This window comes from Lepidochelys kempii, chromosome 2 (assembly GCF_965140265.1).
Source record: "Lepidochelys kempii isolate rLepKem1 chromosome 2, rLepKem1.hap2, whole genome shotgun sequence".
Lineage (NCBI taxonomy): Eukaryota > Metazoa > Chordata > Testudines > Cheloniidae > Lepidochelys > Lepidochelys kempii.
In genome coordinates, this window is record NC_133257.1 from 192,706,075 (window position 1) to 192,726,994 (window position 20,920).

The 20,920-nt window shown below is 45.2% G+C and overlaps 2 protein-coding genes across 2 annotated transcripts in view; both read right to left on the reverse strand.

Annotated features, from left to right (window-relative positions):
• Nucleotides 1-6,643, reverse strand: part of SH3BP5 (SH3 domain binding protein 5) — a 66,242-nt gene extending 59,599 nt beyond the window's left edge. Inside the window, exons 1-2 of the mRNA XM_073333291.1 lie at nt 6,346-6,643; nt 3,510-3,572 (exon numbers count right to left, since the gene is read on the reverse strand). Of these exons, the coding sequence (XP_073189392.1) occupies nt 3,510-3,572; nt 6,346-6,609 (327 nt within the window). The 5' untranslated portion in view covers nt 6,610-6,643. The remainder of the gene's footprint in view (nt 1-3,509; nt 3,573-6,345) is intronic.
• A 3,156-nt stretch (nt 6,644-9,799) lies between these two features.
• METTL6 (methyltransferase 6, tRNA N3-cytidine) overlaps nt 9,800-20,920 on the reverse strand; it is a 43,673-nt gene continuing 32,552 nt past the window's right edge. Inside the window, exon 7 of the mRNA XM_073333306.1 lies at nt 9,800-10,479. Coding sequence (XP_073189407.1) covers nt 10,457-10,479 — 23 coding nt within the window. The 3' untranslated portion in view covers nt 9,800-10,456. The remainder of the gene's footprint in view (nt 10,480-20,920) is intronic.

Here is a 20,920-nt window from a genome sequence, read left to right on the forward strand (position 1 = left end):
CTGATTATTTCTGGAGTACTTAACACTGAGAATTATGCGACTTACAAGACTCACTTCACTTCCTTGATGTAAGTTAAGTAACCCATCAGCAATGACTGGACTAACAAGAACTAACCTACACAGTCCAAAATGATATGCCTCAAATAAGGATCCAGTCTCCCCACACAGTCACTTTGGTACTCGTCTTGCAGCCTGTTCTCTGAAGGCGATCCCTTAAACCTGTGGAGTCCCACCAACATCAGTGCAGCTCTGCATTGGCATGTGGGTCCACCTACATAGGCCCACTTACAGGATCAGGATTTAAATATACCAAAGGAAACTGATATGAAAGTAAATACATAAAACAAAATGGTCAGAAAGAACGTCAAGTGGGCATCCAGTCAGTTAATATTTCAGCGTGAAATTCCCTTCATCCTGAGGTTTGCCTTAGATGCTTAGGGCTCAATCTTTTCTGCATATATGAAGTCGTACACTGTTGCACATTTTAAGTCAAAACCAGTCAAAACCACTATTTCCATAATAGCTGATTTTACAAGATACAGAACGGTGCAGATCTTATCAGTAAGAGCACCAGGACCATAAAGATGTTTCAGTGACCTGGGACGGGAGCAATATTCATAAATCAACACTCAATGTCATAATGGCGGGTTAGTGCCAAGAGTAAGTTTCTTTGGGTCTCCATCCCCCTCCCCTCTGCAAAACAGCTCAGGAAAGGGGGAGCATTCCCAAGTACAGCAGTAGCTGTGGAAAAACCTGTTGCCCCTTGGAAACTGCAAGTATATTTAAGTATGCCCCTTCTTTTGGCTGATAGTCTGGGAAAGGTCAGTGCTGCAAGGGTTGAATACTGAAGGAAACATGCAAGACTCCAGCTAGTAAGGAGAACAAACTAAGGCTCCAAACCTGCAGTGAGATCTGCTTGCACAGACTCCTGCATCTGTGCTGAGACCCATTGTTTTCCATGGAGATAAGGGTCTATGTTCACTTCCACTGAAGTTGTTAGGGCAGTAGCTGGCAAATTTGAAAAATGAAAGGAGGACTAGGATAAATATAATTCCACTGTCTGTTTAAGCAGAAACATTCTGTCATCTTTCTCTTGTCATCTAAATATTTAACCAGGCCATTTCTACAACAGCAGCAGAAACTGCTATCCCAAGCTAGGAAGAGGCAGCGACAGATACCTTTTGAATGGGTGTTTTCTCCCCCTCGGGTAACAAACAAAAGCTCCAAATGCAGTTCCACCCTTTCTTGAAGGGTCCTTGAAACAGAATGACACTCTCAAATTTCAGACTGAGATCATCTCTCTTCCCCAGAGTTCACCGCAGATTTATACCTACGAGGCAACTCTGTAGATATTTTTTTTCCTGTTGTTTAGTGTGGATATTAGGATTTTCTAAGTATAATTTTTTTCTAAATAATATAAATATATCTTACATGGATCAATTTTGTCATCGTGCACATAAAATGTCAGCGATTACTTGCTTGTGACAGTCAACTGTCAACTTTAAACAGCTCAAGAAAAATGAAAATTCTGGGATCAAAGATTATTTGATTGCCTAATATTACATATACTGGCCTCAATGTAAGAAGGTTTTTTGTTGAAGGAGAAACTTTCACAGAGACATGATGTCAATAAGAATGCAATCAAACACTACTTGCAAAAAGCATTACAGACATAACCCTGAGCGAGTGTCTACTCAAGGCAGAAAGCCTATGACAACTGTTTCCTATGATGTTTGAAATTGAATATGTCTTATAATAAATAAGGGGAAGGGGCAGAAATTGTGTTAACCCTTATGTTAAAATGTCTCTCTTATTTAATTCCAACAGTGTCAGTAGACCAGGGATGAATTTAAGCTTTAGAGTTCAGCAAGTCTGCTACAAGCATAGCTCAACCAGACTAAGCACAGTAGCAGCAAGTTTCTAGGTTGTGAATACGCTTACGCGCATGAATAACTTAGCCAGGTGAGTAGTCCCACTGAAGTCAGTGGGACTACCACATGTATAAGTATTTACAGGTTGTGGTTCAATACTACTATTCCACCTGTGGTATAATATGGTGTCAGCACAGGGTACCACATATCTAATGAAATCAAACCACCATTCACAGTAATGTTGTCATTCAATTTCAGTGCCTCAGCATGAAATAAGGAGACTGCAAAAATTTGCTAATAGCCAGTACTACTCGAGACCATTTAACTGGTGGCTGTTCGGGTGAACTGACTATTTATATATTGGATTAAAAGCTTACTTGTGAAATTTAAAATCAAGCGGCAGAGCTACTTAAAAGTATATTTCAACTGCAGAATTAATCACTCTGCATGACATAAGTAGCTCTCTGTACCACTACATTCTTCATGATTTACAGACTTAATAGCCACCGACAGAAAATGAAAGCCTGAAAAATGTAAGGTAGTTGTACAGATAGAGGACAAAAGCATAAGTGTTTGATGTGAAAGGATCACTTATTTACTACAGAACTTTCCAAGTCGACTCAACACTGAATGTTACATTTCACTGTAATCTTGTATTTTAAAATTCAAATGACATACAATTAGGAGGTACCCATAGAGTGCTCTGGACACCTATCCCATAAATTAAGAAGACGTCACAACAGAAAGCAAAAGATATACCCCAAAATATATTTGTCTCGGCCCACACCTTTGATGGCTGAAAGAGACATATTTTGGGGCAGTCCTTTTTTTTAATGTTACGATTTTTAATTTACAGGATAGGTACTTAAAGTTGTATTTTTAAAATGTAATAATCATTTACAAAATTAAAGTGAAAAGTAACATCCAGAATTAAACAGATTTACATAATATAGTGAAATATAATTAAGTGATCCTTTTGCATCACTTATTTTATGTTGATTTTCTTCCATCTGCACAGCCATCTTATGCTGTTGCAGGCTTTCATTTTCATCTGTGGCTAATAAAAGAAAGTGGCAGGTAGTTTAGGTACAAAAATTAAATTCTAGTTTTTAAAAAGTTGTACAGAACCTAGTACTAGGGATTTAAAAATCCATTAAGATGTTTTATTTGGATTTAAAACCTTTTTTTTTTTTTTGCAATATTTGCAACCCAAACATAGAAACTTTCTCCCACTTGAGAGCCAGAAAGTGAGGACATAAGTGAAATTGACTAGTGAAAAAAAATGGAGAGACTTTCACTATGAAGGGCTAACTAGTGAGTGTATTTTCACTGACTAACATTAATGAAAAACAAATAGTAAAATATAGAAAACAGTGAAATTATTTTTAAACCATGCTCAACTTCAATCATCTAAACTAAGAAATTCTCTTTTTAAATGTGTTTTTTAATCTCACAGCATCCCTTTACAATTGACCCACTTCAGCTCAAACTCAGATATCTACTGTTTCAGAGTCATTCATCAGGTACCTGGTGTCAAATTATCACCGAGCATTGGACAATCCCGTACCCATTAAAATAAAGATGTTTCTCACAGAAGCCTGTTTACACAAAAGGACAGTATGAGAAGTAGTTCTGTACCTCAAGTTCAGTTTCTCTTCGATTGATGTCATCTGTGGATTGGTTTAACTTTTCCAGTTCCCCCTAGAAAAGAGCAAAAACACAGGCATGCACTGAGAAATCAGACACCAACATGACGGAGAAGGAAAGGTTCTATTACGTGTCATCTGGCATCCCCCAAAGCAAGCACATTAGGGCTCTGGCTGGAATGTTAAATGAAAACAGAGAGTTGAGACATTTGGAGGAACTCAGCCAGAGGTTATGGGTCTATTATAGGAGTGGGTGGGTGAGATTCTGTGGTTTGCAATGTGCCTGATGTCAGACTAGATTATCCCAATGGTCCCTTCTTGGCCTTAAAAGTCTGTGAGTTTACCACCTAGTCTCAGCATTCAGCTACTCAGGAAAGAGAAAAACAAGCGGAGAAATTTTGCTCATATTCTAGTTTTAATGAAGTACAGTTCTTGCTTTGGGTTATTCTTATTTAGTATTAATAAATATGACATATAATCTATATCTTAAAAGAACGTGGCTAATGTCAGCTAGTTCCTAGTAAGACAGTTTTTAAGACAAGGCCATTTGTCTTCACGGTGGTAGGGAAGGAGGTATAAACACAGACAAAGGCACAAAGACAAGGATTAGAAGATAGTGTTAATACTGTAACAAAAACAGGCACATGCAAAGACAGTAAGTATAAGAAGGGACTCCTCTAGACCCCCATCATGAATTGATCAACTATTGAGTGACTGTCCACCAAATTACATTAATTAATCTGGTCACAATGAAAAGATGACAGGTTTCAGAGTAGCAGCCGTGTTAGTCTGTATTCACAAAAGGAAAAGGAGTACTTGTGGCACCTTAGAGACTAACAAATTTATTTGAGCATAAGCTTTTGTGAGCTACAGCTCGTGACCTACAGAAAGCTTATGCTCAAATAAATTTGTTAGTCTCTAAGGTGCCACAAGTACTCCTTTTCTTTTAACGAAAAGATATTAGTTCCAACAATATAGCTTTGTTACCCACAGAAGTCAGATTTGATTTCAGACTTTTAGGATTTTAAAGACAATTTTTAAATTTTTTTTCTAATAGCTAGTTTTCATACATATTTCAAATTACTGTTTTGTTATCTAGATAAGACGGTTTTGCTCCACAAATGTTAAAGCAACAGACATTTATTTAACCAGATGACCACAAAAAAGAAAAACCACCACCACAATTTCATTAACAGCATGCAATCAACGTCCCAGTATTGTTTAGCTAAATGGAGCCATATTCCAAATAAAAAAGAACCCAAGGACAAAATTTTAGCCATTGGGAGCTAGTGCACCTCAGTCTCTGAAAAATTAGGCCACTTAAACATTGCTTAAGTGTTTGCAGGATCAGACTTATCTTTAGGCACCCACATCTGAAAATGTTGCCACAAATCTGTACAGCTCTGGCAAAGAGATACAGAAGACAAGAGTTATGACAGGCAGAGGCCCGATCCTGCAAAGATTTCTACATGTGCTTAACTTTATACACAGCCAGTAATCCCAAGGGAATACTCAGTGCATAAAATTAAGCCTGTGTGCAGGTCTTTGCAGGATTATGGCCACACTGATCTTTCCACCAAGCAGTTGGTCAGGGCATGAATTTGAAGTGGGACGGGAGGAAGATGGGGGAACTTTGTTAAAAAAAAAAAAAAGATCCAGGAGCATTTTAAAAAGACAGGTAAAAGGAAAGTAACATTTTGTATTTCAAGCCTGTGTTTTCCTTTTTAATTAAAATCCCACCTTTATTATTAAGAGTTTTATACCCTCACTCTAGGTTTAAAAAAAAAATCAATCCTTTCTTGTAATCACAACAAAAAATGCAAAAGTCAGAATTTTAATTTAAAAGAAGGGAAGAGAGTCATGACAGAGAACATTTTAATAGAAAATAGAATAATCTTAAGCAACTAGCATGAACACCTTAAATCATACTAATTCAACTTCACAAATGCCCTTGCTCAGCTGCAGGCACCAAGCTAAGAGAGACCATGACCCCCTCCAACAACCTTATTTCAGGTCTCAGCTTCAAACATGTTTCTTTCCCACCTCCAAGCCCAATCTTGCCGAACAGCCAAGCCACAAATGATTCAGCTCTGGTCTTCTAACTATTGCACAGCGCTTTGAAAAACACAGTACGAAAGGTACTGAAAAAATCACAGTCGCATTGTCTTGTCTGTGTGCAGACACACACACACACTGCAGAAACCGCTCTTCAGGTATTCTTGCAGCCTGTGCTCAATATCACAGGAGGTTTCCCCTTGGGTTTGCAAAGGGGGCAGGTTGCTTTAAGTCCCAGAAGGCTCAGAAACGCCCCCCCCCCACACGCCCCCCCCTCCGATGCTGCCTATCCAGGGTGGGGTGGCTGGCTTGTTTCAGCGCACACAAAAGGGGGGATAACGGGGATCTTTTAAACCCCCTCTCCCGAAGGGGAGCAGGCAGGCAGCCGGTGCTCCAGCAGCCTCTCCACCCATCCGCAGAAATACCCCAGCAGAAACCTAATGAGCTCAGCGGGCAGATGCGGAGCGGCTGCACGCCCCATCGGGGCGGGAAGGGGGGCGGAGTAGCAAGGGGGTAACACGGAGGAGATCTAGGGGACACCTGTGCAGGGCTGGGGAGCAAACGCAGGGACCTCCTCCCCCCCCAAAACCAGAATCCCCTCCCCGGATCGCAGCTCCGTGCAGGACCGTTCCACCCCAACGATGAGGCCCATGGCTCCGGGCGCAGGGGCTAGGCACCGTCGGCCCAAAGCGTGCGGGCTCGGGGCTGAGCCAGCCCCCGGCACCGGCTGCCGCCGCCCCGCAGCATCCCCGGGGCTCGCTCTCCTGCCTCACCTGGATCCTGGGGTCCACCTCTTCCTCCTCCTCCTCGGGGAAATCCGCCTCCTCGGGCCGGCTCCTCCGGCCCGCGGACTCCATGGGGCCGGGCTCGGGCCGGGCTCGGACCTGCCTCCGCCGCCTGCAGCTGCCCGCGGCCGCGCGGGGAAAGGAGCCCCGGGGAGGTGTCGCCGGCCGCGCGGAGGAAATCCGCCCCCTGCCTGCCGCTCGCTCGCTCGCTGTCAGCCGGGCACCGCCTCTCTCCCGCCGGCCTCGGCCCATCCCCCTGGCCGGGCTGCCAAATCAGCGGGCGAAAGCAGCCTGCCCACCCCCACGGTGACAAGCGCCGCCCCCCCCCCGAAAAGCCCGGCCCCGCGTGTTCTTGCCCGCCCCGGGCAGCCGCCTGCTGCGTTCTCGCTTCTGCTTTGTGCGGCTGCTTCTCACGTGGGGAACGGGGGCAAGCGGCCGGGGTGTTCTGCAAAGCGCCGGGCTGCTGGCTCGGCAGGGAAGGCTGCCAGAGGGCCGCTGTCCTCGCCCCAGGGGCCTGGCTCTGCCCAGCGTCGATAAGAGAGCCAGCCCCTGGCAGGTGTCACCGGGAGGGAGCGAGCGGGGACGAGCAGCCTCCCCCCCGCAGGAGCCAGTCCAAAAGAAGCCGCGACTCATTCTCACCCACTCCTGCCCCTGGCCTAAAGGGCAGCTGCTGCCTTGTGGAAAACTTTGAAAACCAGGCTCCTGAGAAACAGTGGTGCCTGCCTCGTTTGGCCCTCGGGGTTTTGGTTTTTAATTGAGGAAACCCCCTGGGAAAACAGGACCTTGATTGTTTCGCCATGCCTCGCTTGCAAATGGACCTTTGTGACATCACAATCAGCGCCCCACAACTGCGGTACCGCAAACAACGCTTAGGGGCTTCAGGTGCAGGGCCGGGCTAGCTCGTCACAGGGCTTTCCCCCCCGGTGTTTGCTGGTGAGGTTCCACGGGTTGAAATGTTTTTGCAAAGCACTGTTAGAAGCCTTGAAAATTCAGTTCAAACGGAGGTTTCTGGCATGCGTCAGCTGAGCCAACAAATTTTGGATCTAGTGCATGCAGCAAACAAATAAACTCCGCCCAAAAAACAAACCAATGCTTGTCTTCATTATAGCAGCAAAAAGGAACGTCGGCCGAGAACCCTGGGTGGTGTGTTTAAAAAAAAAAAAAGGCTACTGGCTAATGTAGCAAAAGCAAAGCATACATAGTGTAGAGCTCTGTTTGACATTTGATTTGGTACTCTATGAGTCCTGGGTTTATTACAGGATACCTCAACCCCAGTGAGAAGGTAGTAGAGTTAACCCCTCTCTCCTTAGAACAGGAACAGTAATGGGAGGCTGCAGTAGGAATGCTGGCTCTTGTTCCTCTTGTCATCAAAAACTGAAAATAGGAGAAGTAAAATCAAAGCTCCCACGTCCATTTTGCCTTCTGTCCACACAAGGGATATTCTTGGTCTCTGCTTAAGGTTACCAATTTTCTAATTGCAGAAAAGGGAACACCCTTGCCCTGCCCCTTCTCCAAAGCCCCCCCACACCCACACACTTGCTCATCTTCACCAGGATGGGGATGAGGGATTTGGGGTGCAGGAGCAGGCTCTGGGCTAGAGCAGAGGGTTCAGAGTATGGGAGCAGGCTGAGGAAGGGGTGCAAGCTCCTCGAGGGAGTTTTGGGTGCAGGAGGCGGTTCTGAGCTGGGGCAGGGGCAGGGGCATGGGAGGGGTGCGGGCTCTAGGTAGCACTGACCTCAGGCAGCTCCTGGGAAGTGGGAACATGTCCCTCTGGCTCCTAAGTGGAGGGGAGGGCCAGGGGGTTCTACACACTGCCCCAGGCTGCAGGCATAGGCGCTGACTCCATGGGTGCTCCAGGGCTGGAGCACCCAGGGGGAAAAATTGGTGGGTGTTCTGCACCCATTGCAGCTCCCCACCCTCTCACCTCAGCTCACCTCCTCCCCTGAGCGCACTTTCCCCCACTTCTTCTCCCAGTGGGGCTTGCCACCACAAAACAGCTGTTTTGCAGCATAACAAGCTGGGGGGGGGGGGGGAAAGGAGTCCAATAGGGGCAGGGAGGGGGCGGAGTTGGGGCGGGGACATTGGGGAGGGGGTTGGAATGGGGATGGGGCGGGGTGGGGCCGGGGTGGAGTTGGGGCAGGGACGGGGGGCACGAGCACCCACCGGTGCCAGGAAAAGTTGGCGCCTATGGCTGCAGGCACCGCCCCCGCAGCTCCCATAGGCCAGGAGCCATGGCCCATGGGAACTGCGGAGCAAGCACTTGGGGCAGCACCTGTAGACAGGGACAGCACGTAGAGCCTAGGAGCCGGAGGGACATGATAGCCACTTCCCGGGAGCCGCACGGAGCCTGCCTGCTCCGCTGGCACTATGGCCAACTGGACTTTTAGCAGCCCAGGCAGTTGTGCTGACCGGAACCACCCGGGTCCCTTTTCAACCAGGCATTCTGCTCGAAAACTGGACACCTGGCAACCCCATCTCTGATCATTTAAGGTGATGTGGTACAGAAAAAGGTTTGTTGTGCCCTTTTCCCTTGTTTTGTGATAGATTTTTAAAAAACAGCCCTCCTTTAGATGAGCAAGGAGGTTCTCCCTGGGGACCACCCACCCTCTGGCTAGAAGTATTAGCTCTGGAGTTAACCCCTTTTTTCCCCTGGAGGAATGAATTTAAAACCATCTGCCGTCATCCCTATCAATCAGAGATCTTCTTTTTAGAAACTTCCCCTTATCTCAATAGTTATTCTTTGAGCCAGACATCCTCCCTACACTATTCCTTCTGGCCCTATAACTTAGGCCAGGTCTACACAACAGACCTATATTGGTATAACTACATAGCTCGGGGTGTGAAAAATCCACACTCCTGAGTGATGGAGCTATACTGACCTAGCCGCCCCCCCATAGATAGTACTGTGTTGACAGGAGAGCTTCTCCCGCCAACATCGCTACTGCCTCTCTGGGAGGTGGATTAACTAACAAAAGCTCTCAGGCAAGCATAGTAGCATCTTCACTAAACAGTAGTGCAGCTGTGACCCTATAGCGCTGTATGTGACCCTTATTATTTTCAAGGCCTTCCTTCTGCTTGCTAATAAGGACCTTTCTTTACACACGCATACATATTTCCTTAACCAAACTTAAGGTAAATAATTATTTAATTTCCTATTTGTCTTACAACCTGCAAGAGACTTTTCAAAAACGGATGGCCCTTTGTGAAAGCACTTTCTTTGCCAGAGATTCACCATTCCTACAACTGAGGGCTAAGGAAGCTCCCGCTCCTGTTCTCTGCTCTTCCACCAAATCAAGGAAAGATAAAAGATAATATTCCAGAGATTTATAAGGTGAAAAAGTAGATAAATTACAAATATTGCTCGAGCCTTCTTTTATACAACAATGCAGCAAAAAAAAGGAGGGACCAGGTGTAAACATTTTTTATTTTAAAATACCATACACCTTTGAAGTGACACCAACGGCCTAAATCAATGAGGAGGACATAAAAGCTGCATAAAAGCAGAAAGAGAACACAGCTACAAATCATAGGTGGACTGTTTGAGGTTGCTACGACAGCTTTACACCACACAAGGCTGTGGCAGAATTTTTTTTTTTAAACTATTTCATTAAAGAAAAACAGTTATGGCCTGATCCTAAGAAGTGCTGAGCACCTACAACTCCTACTGAAGCAAATTAAGGAAATCTACAGAGAAAAACCACACAGATTTCAGGACATCTGTGTCAGATATCAGGACATCTGTGTCAGATATCCTTCATGACAATCATGGAGCCCTCTCATTCCCATGGCAACCAGGCTCCCTGTGAAGCCATGCTGGCCCACTGTCTCAAAGCCCAGAGCAGAAACAGAGAATTAATGCTGACAAGCCCAGAATTCCCGCTACCATTTTCCCATGGGTTTTCTGGAAACTGTTGCTATGTAACATGGATCTTCCTCAGTTTTGCCACCCGCACCCACAACTCACATAGCTCCGACCACTTAGATTTCATATGTAAGGGCAGGCTTCTACAGGGTTAAGGATGGAGGAAAGTCACTGCTTAGTCTTCATTCTCCTCTCACAGACAGATTTTAGGCCATTTGAGTGAGGTCTCTGCTCCTGTCATCTGCCCACGGCACAGAATCCTAAACAGAATACAAAGAAAAAAAATACAATGGGAAAGATAAGTTGCCTCTTCATTACTAAATTATGCTTGTTATTGATTTAAGTATGTGATGCCTGTGACAGGTTGGACCTCCTGGGATGTCACCTGATGTGCTGGGATGCCACTGAGGCAGACTATTTTACCTGGTCTTGCTGGGCTAGCCTTTTCCAGCCAAGCACACAGGCAGGGCCGCACCCAGCTGCACAGAGAAACAGAGATCTGTTCTGAGGAGGCTCAGCTTAAGGGGCTTGCCACAGCATCCAGATGTCCACCCCCCTTGGAGTACAAACACAAAATTATATGAAATTCACCTCTTCCCTCAATGTGGAGGAGGGTATGCACAGCCTCTCACCCCCCAGTTAGAAATCACATAAAATGGGTTATACTATAAACCAGAAATAAATTTATTAAACTATAAACAGGTGTATTTTAAGTAGTTAAGTAGCAGACAGAACAAGGCAGATTACTAAGAAAATAAAACAGAGCACACAAACTAAGCTTAATACATGTAGCCAGTTTCTTAGTGCAAGTTCTCACCCTAAATGTGGTTCTAATAACCATCTTCACAGGCCAGATGCCCTTCCAGCCTGGGTCCAGTTCTTTCCCCCAGGTTTGTCCTGGCAATCCTCCATCACAATACAGGGTCGGGGGGGGAGAAAGGAACATGGCCAAGCCAATTTTGAGTGACTGGCATTGCAACCTGTGCCTGGAGGCACAGCACTAATCATAGTCTTTTTGTTTTTTTCTCCCCATCGAACAGTGCTCACTGGTTAATCCAAGCCTGCCTGAAACATCTTAGTGAAACACAATAATGACTTGTGCTTAATTTTCGGCTTTTTACATTCAAATTGAGTGATTGTTGTAGTGTTGTATATATAGCAGTGGATTTTGTACAGATTTTGCAGGTGGTAAATTACATATTTTTTAGAAAAAATCTACGCTCACATTGATATCTTTGTTCATGCTTCTTCTGAGAGCTCAATTCAACTAAAATACTTGAGAAATGAAATTAGCACACAAAACAAAGATGCATCACAGCCCCTGAATGTATATAGACACTAGTATTATACAGGCATTTTTTGGACTGATTAATGAATATTTGGTTACTAAAGACCCATTTGCAGTTGATGGAAAACTTTGGAAAAACTGATTTAGAGATAATTCTGCTTATAGAATCCTATTTCTCTTCCTGAAGGGAAATTTGCATGAAAATAATATCTTTGTTTTGAAAAATGCTATGGCTCTTGCTGATTATTCACATCAGCCCAAAGCATTTTCAAACAATGTATATTAAATGTTTTAGAATATTCAAATAGCATTACTGTACAATTCAGTTTTAAAATAACTCTTACCATTGAACCAAATACTGGAAAGACAAACAGTACAATTTTTAAGAAAAATAGACATTTGAGAAAGTAGAATTTTTACCCATTCGTTCTTAAATACACAAATATGTGGGGATAAAATCCTCTAGATAAACCTGTGGAGCAAAAGTCATCCCCATGGGGTAACTCAATGAATTTTTGTGCAGTTACACCAAATTTGAATTTGGACCACAGAATTGCCCTTGTAAAACAAACATGATACCTTTCTTTTAAACTGCAGTGGAGTTGTTGCTCTATTAACTAACTTTCAAAGCAATTATACTTTTGGAAGTCAGGGAAGCATATTATATGATACATAGCAGTATATTTTAAACACAAAGCAGGATCTTGCCCATAATCATAGGCATGAAGATGATGGAGTTTGTTAAGTTCCTTGGAAGCTTATATATGACATTAACACATTTTTTAAAGTAGTCAAATTCCTATAATACTTCTGGTTTATGTAGTTATACTGTGCGTGCTACACTTCAGGAAGCTTTGAGTCCTCTAGATTACTCTTATTTATAATCCAATCTAGGAAATCTCACACCCATATAAGTAGCACCCTCCATCCACAGGAAAAAAAACATATACACATTCATTGGTGGGAATGAGCATTTATTCTACAGACAGATCATACCAGGATTTCCCCCACCTCCACTGCATTTTAATTAGAGTAAAAAAAAAAAGTGAGTGAGATAAGAAAATAAATATTCCCCAAAAAGCCTCTTTGTTTCAATTCTGTTTAACAAGTAACACTTAAGGGTGATTAAAAACCATATACCACCTGGGCTTCACAGAGCTACAATGTAAATAGGCTGATTTAAAGAGATATGCTATTTTCTAGCACTAAAGTTCAAGAAGTTTAATATTCTTCATTTAAAAAGAGAACAATTAGCATTACTAGCCAAATTGTTTACTGGGCTGACTTTAACTGTGTCTTACATTTTTATGCATCTTTTAGACTGAACCGGAAATCACATACATTGGATCATTGTTTATCTTCCTCTTTCAGGGGAACATTTTTCAACCTGTATAAAAATCTTTTTTTTTCCCTTTTTTCCTGCAATTTCTAGTTAGATTGAGCCATTATCTAATAGCCCATAGACACATTTCCAGGCACATTACACCCAGAGAGAAATAGCACAACTTCTTGTGTGTCCAGAAACAAACTCTGAACTACCCTTCCAACCTACCAGGTACAAGAAGTGTTGCTTGCAATCCCCCCAGAACACCACATATGTTGGCAAATCCTATTGCTTAAATATGAAGACCTTGATGACAACAATTTGTGTAAACTCATTAGCTAACTATCTCATTCTGAAACCTGTTATTTTTAGCATATGGTGATTCACACTGTTGAATTAACAGTTTTATGGACTTCCCCTGATTCCTGTTTGTTGGTCTTCACAGGGACTTTCCTTCTTCACTCTCTAGTTCCCTTAGGTGGGCCTTTAGTTTGGAGCACACCTACACTTGGGGGGAAGGGGTTGATCTAAGTTACGCAACTTCAGCTACATGAATAATGTAGCTGAAGTCGACGTACTTAGATCTACTCACCATGGTGTCTTCACTAGGGTGAGTGGACTGCTGCCGCTTCCCCGGCGACTCTGCCTGCGCCTCTTGTGGCGGTGGAGTACAGGAGTCGATGGAAGAGTGCTCAGGGATTGATTTATTGCACCTAGACTAGATGCGATAAATCAACCTCCACTCGATCGATCGCTGCCCGCCGATTCGGTGAGTAGTGTAGACATTACATCCATCTGTTCCAGTAATCACAATAAGAACTCTGAAGTCCCATCCTTAGGCATGGAGGACTGTATGGAATTTCCCTTTGGAAACCATTAACCCAAGAGTCCTAGTTCTGTCACAGGGATCACTAACTGTGAAGCACTCTCTCTCTGTCCCTCCCCCAAAGGGTAGAATGCACTACCTCTGTTGGATCCATGAAATGAGAGACTAGGCTTAGGGACTCTTCAGATCTCCTGTTTAACAGCCTTGGCTAGTAGCCACAGGGAAATCAGGCCATTCCCCTCCCTGTTATTAATTATGGGAGTAGGGGGAAAACAGTATAAAAAACATTGTGAATTTTAAGTGTATCCAGAATCCTGAGGCTACCTCTTAAGCACCCAGTCCCACTGCTTGTCAGATCAACAGCAAATCTCCCACCAATTTCAATAGCAGATCAAACCGAAAGGTATTAATGTGCCCCCAGCAATGTCTCTTAAAAGCAGTGTTGCTGTGTGAGCAGCTGAGTCCTAACAGCCCTTCTTTCCTCCCCAGTCTGAGAATTCAGTGATGTTTCAGTAGCAAGAGAAACACCACGGCAGTTCAATACAGAAAACTCCCTTTCCCCTCCCTTCACTACTCATGGGTCACCTGACCCAAACTCCTTTTGACACTTAATAGAACATAATACCGAGACAGGAAAATGGGGGCAAAGGAGGGATTACACACATTTAATTACAAACAACAAATTCCAGAAAGCAAAGCATAGGCAGGCCTGATTTTCAAGAAGTAATGACCACCCACAAAGCTAGCTGACTTCAATGGGAGCTGTGGATGTTCAACAATCCTAAAAATAAGGCCCTATACTTCTTTTTATTGAAACCTCCTCGGTTAATATTACTTGGATTCAGGGACAGAATAGTTCTTCCAATTTACCAGAAAGGAGCACTTTTCAGCTGCAAACATTAACATCTGTAAACAACCTTAAACATTCAGAGGCCTCAATTCTCCAAATCCTTAAGGACTTAGCAAAACTTCATTCACCTCAGTCACATCCATAAGACTAGACAAATGGGTGAAGTTAGACATGGGCTTTAGTGTTTGCAGGATTGGAGCCAAAGTATCTAGTCATAAAAGGACTCCCTTATAAAAGCAGTGAGTTCCCCTCACAGTATCCACCTGAGGTTACAGTTATTTCACTTTTAATCTTTGAAATTTGTTTTTAAAAGTGTTTAAAAAGTAGAGGATCACGCTTTGCTCCTCCTGTAGGCTGAGCTGTGCACTCAATGAGAGAGCTACACATGAAGGTGTTGTCTGTGATGTACAGGCAGCAGCAAGGGCACCAGAGAAATTCCTCTGCCTGCAGCAATTTGGTGGCAGGGGAGGCAACGAAGACCAGAAGTGGGGGGGACCAGAGCTGAGGGTCACAGGTGGTTCCTGACACCCCCTCGTCTCTGCACAGAGCTGCTTTGTCCTTTGCCTTCCAGTTACTTGTTAACCTGCCCCTCATCCGCTATTTTTTCTCCTTCTCCCATCAGCACTGCCCCATCACCCTGGTCCCTGTTGCTTTCTTCCCCCTTCCAGTCCACTTTTCCCCTCCCACCCAGATGCCCACTTCCCCTAAAAGCCTCTCCCGCTAATGCTCCTGATTTCAGTTTGTCTGTCACCTGGAGTCTATTTCCCCACACTGCAAGTTACACTGTTGCCTGGGCTATGTGTAGGCAGCAGCTGGGAGCACCAGGCCATCTAGGCCCTCATTCTCCTCTGAATCAGGCTTTTCCGATTTTCACCAAAATCAGTAGAGTTCTGCCCATTGAGGCCTAGAACATCCCCTGACATCTTGGAAGTGATTGGCTGCAGTGTTCCAAACTTACTTCTTTACATAGACGAGCAGAAATGCTATGAAGTTGGTCCGGGAAAGCAAGGCCCTACACAATCAAGTGCTTGAAATTTAAGGGCTTAATAATTGTTTGACAAACAGATTGCACTCTTTACTCAGTGGCCGCCATACCAGACAGGAAATTCACCAATCACTTAGGTTAAGATCGTAACATGAGGTGATAATTTGTGCTTCTTGTAAGTGGGCTCCTTCTCCAGCCCTTGAAATCTACCCAGTAAGCCCTTCTGGTGCTTAAACAGCATATGTCCTCTACCTGGGTACCTTCACCAAGTGTCTTGATTATTAGTTCTTGCCTTATGCTTCAGGTACAACACAATGTAGCAGCAGATAGAAGGGGCCCTCTCTGGTTCCCTGGCTCAGCCTTTTATACTGCTTGTTTTCTCCTCCTATCTAGCCTGCTAGTGAGCGAATTAGCTCATCCGTCTCCTTTCTGGTGTAAGAGATATCAAACCCAAACCCAGACTACCTAACTGCCTACTCTATCTACACCCAGTGCTTTTCCTGCTCTAAGTGACCAGGGTGCTAGCCCCCCAAAAGGGACTCTACAGCTGCCAACACCACCCTGTCACATCTCTGTAGCTTCTCCATCTGAGAATCAAAAAGGACTTGCCAACATTAATTCATTAAGTCATAGAATAACCCAGTGTGGTTTGTACTTTGTTTTACAGCATTGTTCCTACCTTCAGGACCCCTAAATGATTTACAGGGTTAAACAATGAAGTCAGATAGTTAAAATATAAAAGAGCATAGAAAGACACTGAGAAAGATGTTTTCAAAATAGCTTTCAAAACAGGCAAGATACAGAGAGGCAAGCACAGATTAGGGGACAGATACCATTGTTCTGATGCGCACAACATAAAGATGAAGAAAAAGGGTGGATCCACAGATCTACGCCCAGGGACAAACAAAATGTGGAATGGCAAACACACAGGAACAGCTGCCTCCAAAGCACTCAGCCAGGCTGGCAATTAACAAGGAAGCAGCAAGGAGGCCCTGAGGTGGAGGCGGCAGTCTCTTAGCTAGTCAAGCCTTGGTGGAGAGGCATTATAAAGGTTTTTGCACAATGCTTCTGCTTCCTGACCATATTTGGCTGGTCCCTGGGCAGGAGGACAAGAGATAGGGAGAACTCCTTGTGTCCTCCTCCTTCCAGTGCAGGGCCAGGCGGAATAGGGCCTGTGTCCCTTATGCCAAAAACCAAACTCGCCTGGTATTTATCTAGATTTCTGTATTAGCACAGCTTGCCAGTTCGGCAAGTTAGGGTCTCTTAGATATTGACAACCATCCACCAAACTCAAAGGGCCCCCTCTGAGTGTCATTGCAGATCTCCCATCAGATATATCTGGAAACAGCAGTCAGAAAAAAAAAAACTACCGTATTTAGGGACACTCCCATGGTCACCTCCCATTAGTAACGAGAGCCACCATTCCACCCTCAGTTTAACAGAATCACATTCCCTAATGCTGCCTGTTATATAAAATCAAACACATGGGGGGTGGGGAGGTTGCAGTGTTTTGGCATCTAACCTTCATAACCCTATAAGGAACAACATTATCTGCCTTGTTTTTTGTACTTCCTTGTACTGTCGCCTCCCACACCCCATTAGCTCTTCTATTCTCCCACTCTACCCTCTCCCCCTATCCCTTCCTCATCTCCATTGCTTGCTACCCAGTTCTCTTCCCTGCCCCTTTAGAGCTCTCTCCACTGGAGTCCCACCATCTCCTCATTTTCCAGGTCTTAGCCAACCCTCCTTCTCAGCCTGGGATGCTTTTTACCCAGTCTCTTTCTCCTACTGCAGTCTCTCTTCCTTATACTCCTTCCTGTGGGTCTCCCACCTCTCACCCTTCCCACTCTACTCCCCAGGGATCTCTCACTCTTTCATCCTGCTGCCGAGTAGGAGTTTCTCTCAGTTCTCCTCCATGGGGTCTTCACCTCTTGAGCCTACATTTCTTCTAGGTGCCGCTCATCCACTCCCTCAAACACACACACACACACACAAAAGACACAAAGCACCCAGCAGCCCTTCCACCACCCATCCTCCACAGAGAACCCATCAGCTCTTCTGCCTGATGCACCTCTAGCCTTTCAGCCCTGCACCCAAAGCGTACACACCAGACTCCATTTTGACCTTCGTCCCCCACACTTCAGCAATGCCCTTCCAGTCCCTCAGCACCTCCCCCAGAATCATCCAGCCTTTTGTCTCTTGCTCCTCCCTTTACACTCTAGAATCCCAGCTTTGCAGAGGGATAGCTAAGGTTGCTGGCTGAGGCTTGAGAGAAGAGTGAGGAAGCAGTCAGAAAGGGAGAGACAGGAACACACAGCTCAATATTGTCTACCAGAAGGAAGCCCAAAGAGCAGGCTTATAAAAAGGATAGAAAAAATGACCCCTGAACACTGTTGAGAAGCTGTTTGGGATCCTGTGAGGAATAGGGAGATAGGGCCCCTAATGGCTCCCCATAGTGACAGGTGACTGGAGAGGACAGTAGAGAAGCCAAAGGGGAGGGAAAAAGGACTCAAGGATAGGAGACAAAGAAAGGTTAGTAGGTTCTGGGTGAAGGAAGTATTAATTTGGGGATACAACTGAAAATTTGAGGAAAGGCAAATTTTTGTTGGATCTAAGGACTAGTTCGTTTTAATACATCCCTGGAGTAAGGCTGTTCCAGATGGCAGGAGCTGCAGAGGAGAAAGGTCACATACTAACAGTGGCAACAGTAAAGGGACATTGAGAAGGGACATTGAAAAGCCTTGTGCTAGATTAGAACAGAGAACAAAGATATATTATTGTCCCCATTTTGGAAATGGGTCAGCTGAAGCACAAAGAGATTAGATGACTGCAGAAAGTCAGTAGCAGAGCTGAGGACAGAACTCAGGAGTCATTCCTTATACCAGGGGTGGGCAAAGCTTTTGGCCCGAGGGCCACATCGGGGTTGCGAAACGGTATGGAGGGCTGGGTAGGGAAGGCTGTGCCTCCGCAAACAGCCTGGCCCCGTCCCCCTCCCCCTTCCCACCTCGACTACCCCACACAGAACTCCTGACCCATCCAACCCCCCCCCCCGCTCCTTGTCCCCTGACCGTCCCCTCCCGGGACCCCCCATCCCCTATCCAACCCCCCCGCTCCCTGTCCCCTGACTGCCCCGACCCATATCCACACCCCCGTCCCTGACAGGCCCCCCGGGGTCCCCGACCCATATCCACATGCACACACCCCCACTCCTTGTCCCCTGACTGCCCCCCCCAGGACCCCACCCCTATCCAACCCCCTCTGCTCCCTGTCTCCTCCCCCCAAACCTCCACCCCATCCAACCGCCCCCTGTCCCCTGACTGCCCCGGACCTCCTGCCCCTTATCCAACCCCACCCCCCCGCCCCCTTACCATGCCACTCAGAGCAGCAGGACAGGCTTATTGGAAAGCCTGGGAGGTGAGCGGGTGCAAGCCATGCTGCCAGTGTGGCTACGGGGGAGGGGCCAGGGGCTAGCCTCCCCAGCCGGGAGCTCAGGGGCTGGGTAGGACGGTCCCATGGGCCGTAGTTTGCCCACCTCTGCCTTATACTCTGGTCTAGCCACTTAACACCACTCTCCCTGGTGGATGGGGAGTCCTCCTTTCATCCCCCACTCTTCTCACTCACCAAAAGTCCTTTATTTTGGGAATTAATGTCCTCAAACAGCCCAACCTTGTATTACACAATCACAAACCTTTAAAAAAACAAACAAACAAACAGTCCTTCAAGTCTACACCAGGCAATATCTCTTGCTGAATACCTTTTTATTGGTAGGTTTCAGAGTAACAGCCGTGTTAGTCTGTCTTTGCAAAAAGAAAAGGAGTACTTGTGGCACCTTAGAGACTAACCAATTTATTTGAGCATGAGCTTTCGTGAGCTACAGCTCACTTCATCGTGTGAGCTGTAGCTCACGAAAGCTCATGCTCAAATAAATTGGTTAGTCTCTAAGGTGCCACAAGTACTCCTTTTCTTTTTATTGGTAGTACCTAGTTAATAGCAGGGTGCTAAAATCCTTTAAAAATCACACTAAGATTTCCATAACAATGTTTCTATAGATAAAAACAACACTACAGTGACAACTTGCTGTAAAAAGAGAAAAGTTTCATGTTTATATGCCCTATACCATTAGCAATAGTTCGACGAAGTGTTTGATTAAGGCTGTACGTGAGTCAGCTAGTCTAGCCGTAGTATTTTAATTCCCATTTTTGAGTCATTTCTTGACTGGTTTAGGTGCTATGGACCAGATTAATTCTTGCTGGTGCAGGGAGGTGTACATTGTACACACTGGGCCAGCCTAGCCCCTTGTCCCAGGGGGATGATTTACCCCTAAGGAGGGTAAAATGTGGTATTACCACCTCTTCTCCCTTGAAGTTCCTCCAAAGTGAGGGCAACTTTAAAATCCATTTGCTCCATAGAAATCCCACTAGCTAAGGTAGAACAGAGGATCGTGAGGGATGCTTTCAGTCAGTGGACCTCCTGATTTTCCATCTCAGATCATGGCCCTCACCTTGGCATACTGTACTCTCCAGCATAGAGGAAAACATGGCAGTTTTAGGCCACCTCACCCTTACTGTGGACCACCCACCTTGTGACCCCAGCTCCTTGTGTTATCTCAGCAAAAGCAGGTTTAAACCTTGGCGGGGGGAAGGGGCATGTGATACAGGACTCAAATGGGACATTGTCTTGCATACCTATAAAGGAGCCCCTTCCTAATTTCTTTATCCAAAGAACTTTCCCATCACCCTAATTATTTGTGTCATTCACAGCCAATTAATCTACCTGTACAATGCTTCCATTTTCTAGTTGAATTATACAGGCAGGCAATTTCCTCACAATGTGTAGTGCATATTCTGAGGGCGGGGAGGTGTCAGTAACCACCCCAAGCAGCAGCAGGAGATCAGGGACTGTTTCAGCACTTCATTGAACAGCTCTGTGGCTGCTAGAGAGGACTGAGGGGAGCTTTACAGAGCCCCCTTAATTAATATGCATGTGTACACGGATAATTTCAGGGTTAGGAGTCAGAGTAGCAGCCGTGTTAGTCTGTATCCACAAAAAGAACAGGAGTACTTGTGGCACCTTAGAGACTAACAAATTTATTTGAGCATAAGCTTTCGTGAGCTAAGTCTCTAAGGTGCCACAAGTACTCCTGTTCTTTTTTTAGGGTTAGAAGTGCATTTCCCCACCTAAATGATGCCTGAGAGCTATCTTTGTCCTCTACCCTTCCTCTGCTTCTCTTTCTAATCCACCTCCATTTCTTACTTCTTTCAGAGGTTTGTTCCAGCTTCTTGGAAGTGACTGATGATTACAGGAAACTTTATTTCCTAATAGGTGAGATTTCTGATCTGCCACTTCAGGGGCACAGCGTAGCTTTCTCATAATGCATAAATCCTTTAATAATGTTTGCTCCTAAGACTGCAGGCGCAATGGGTGCCTA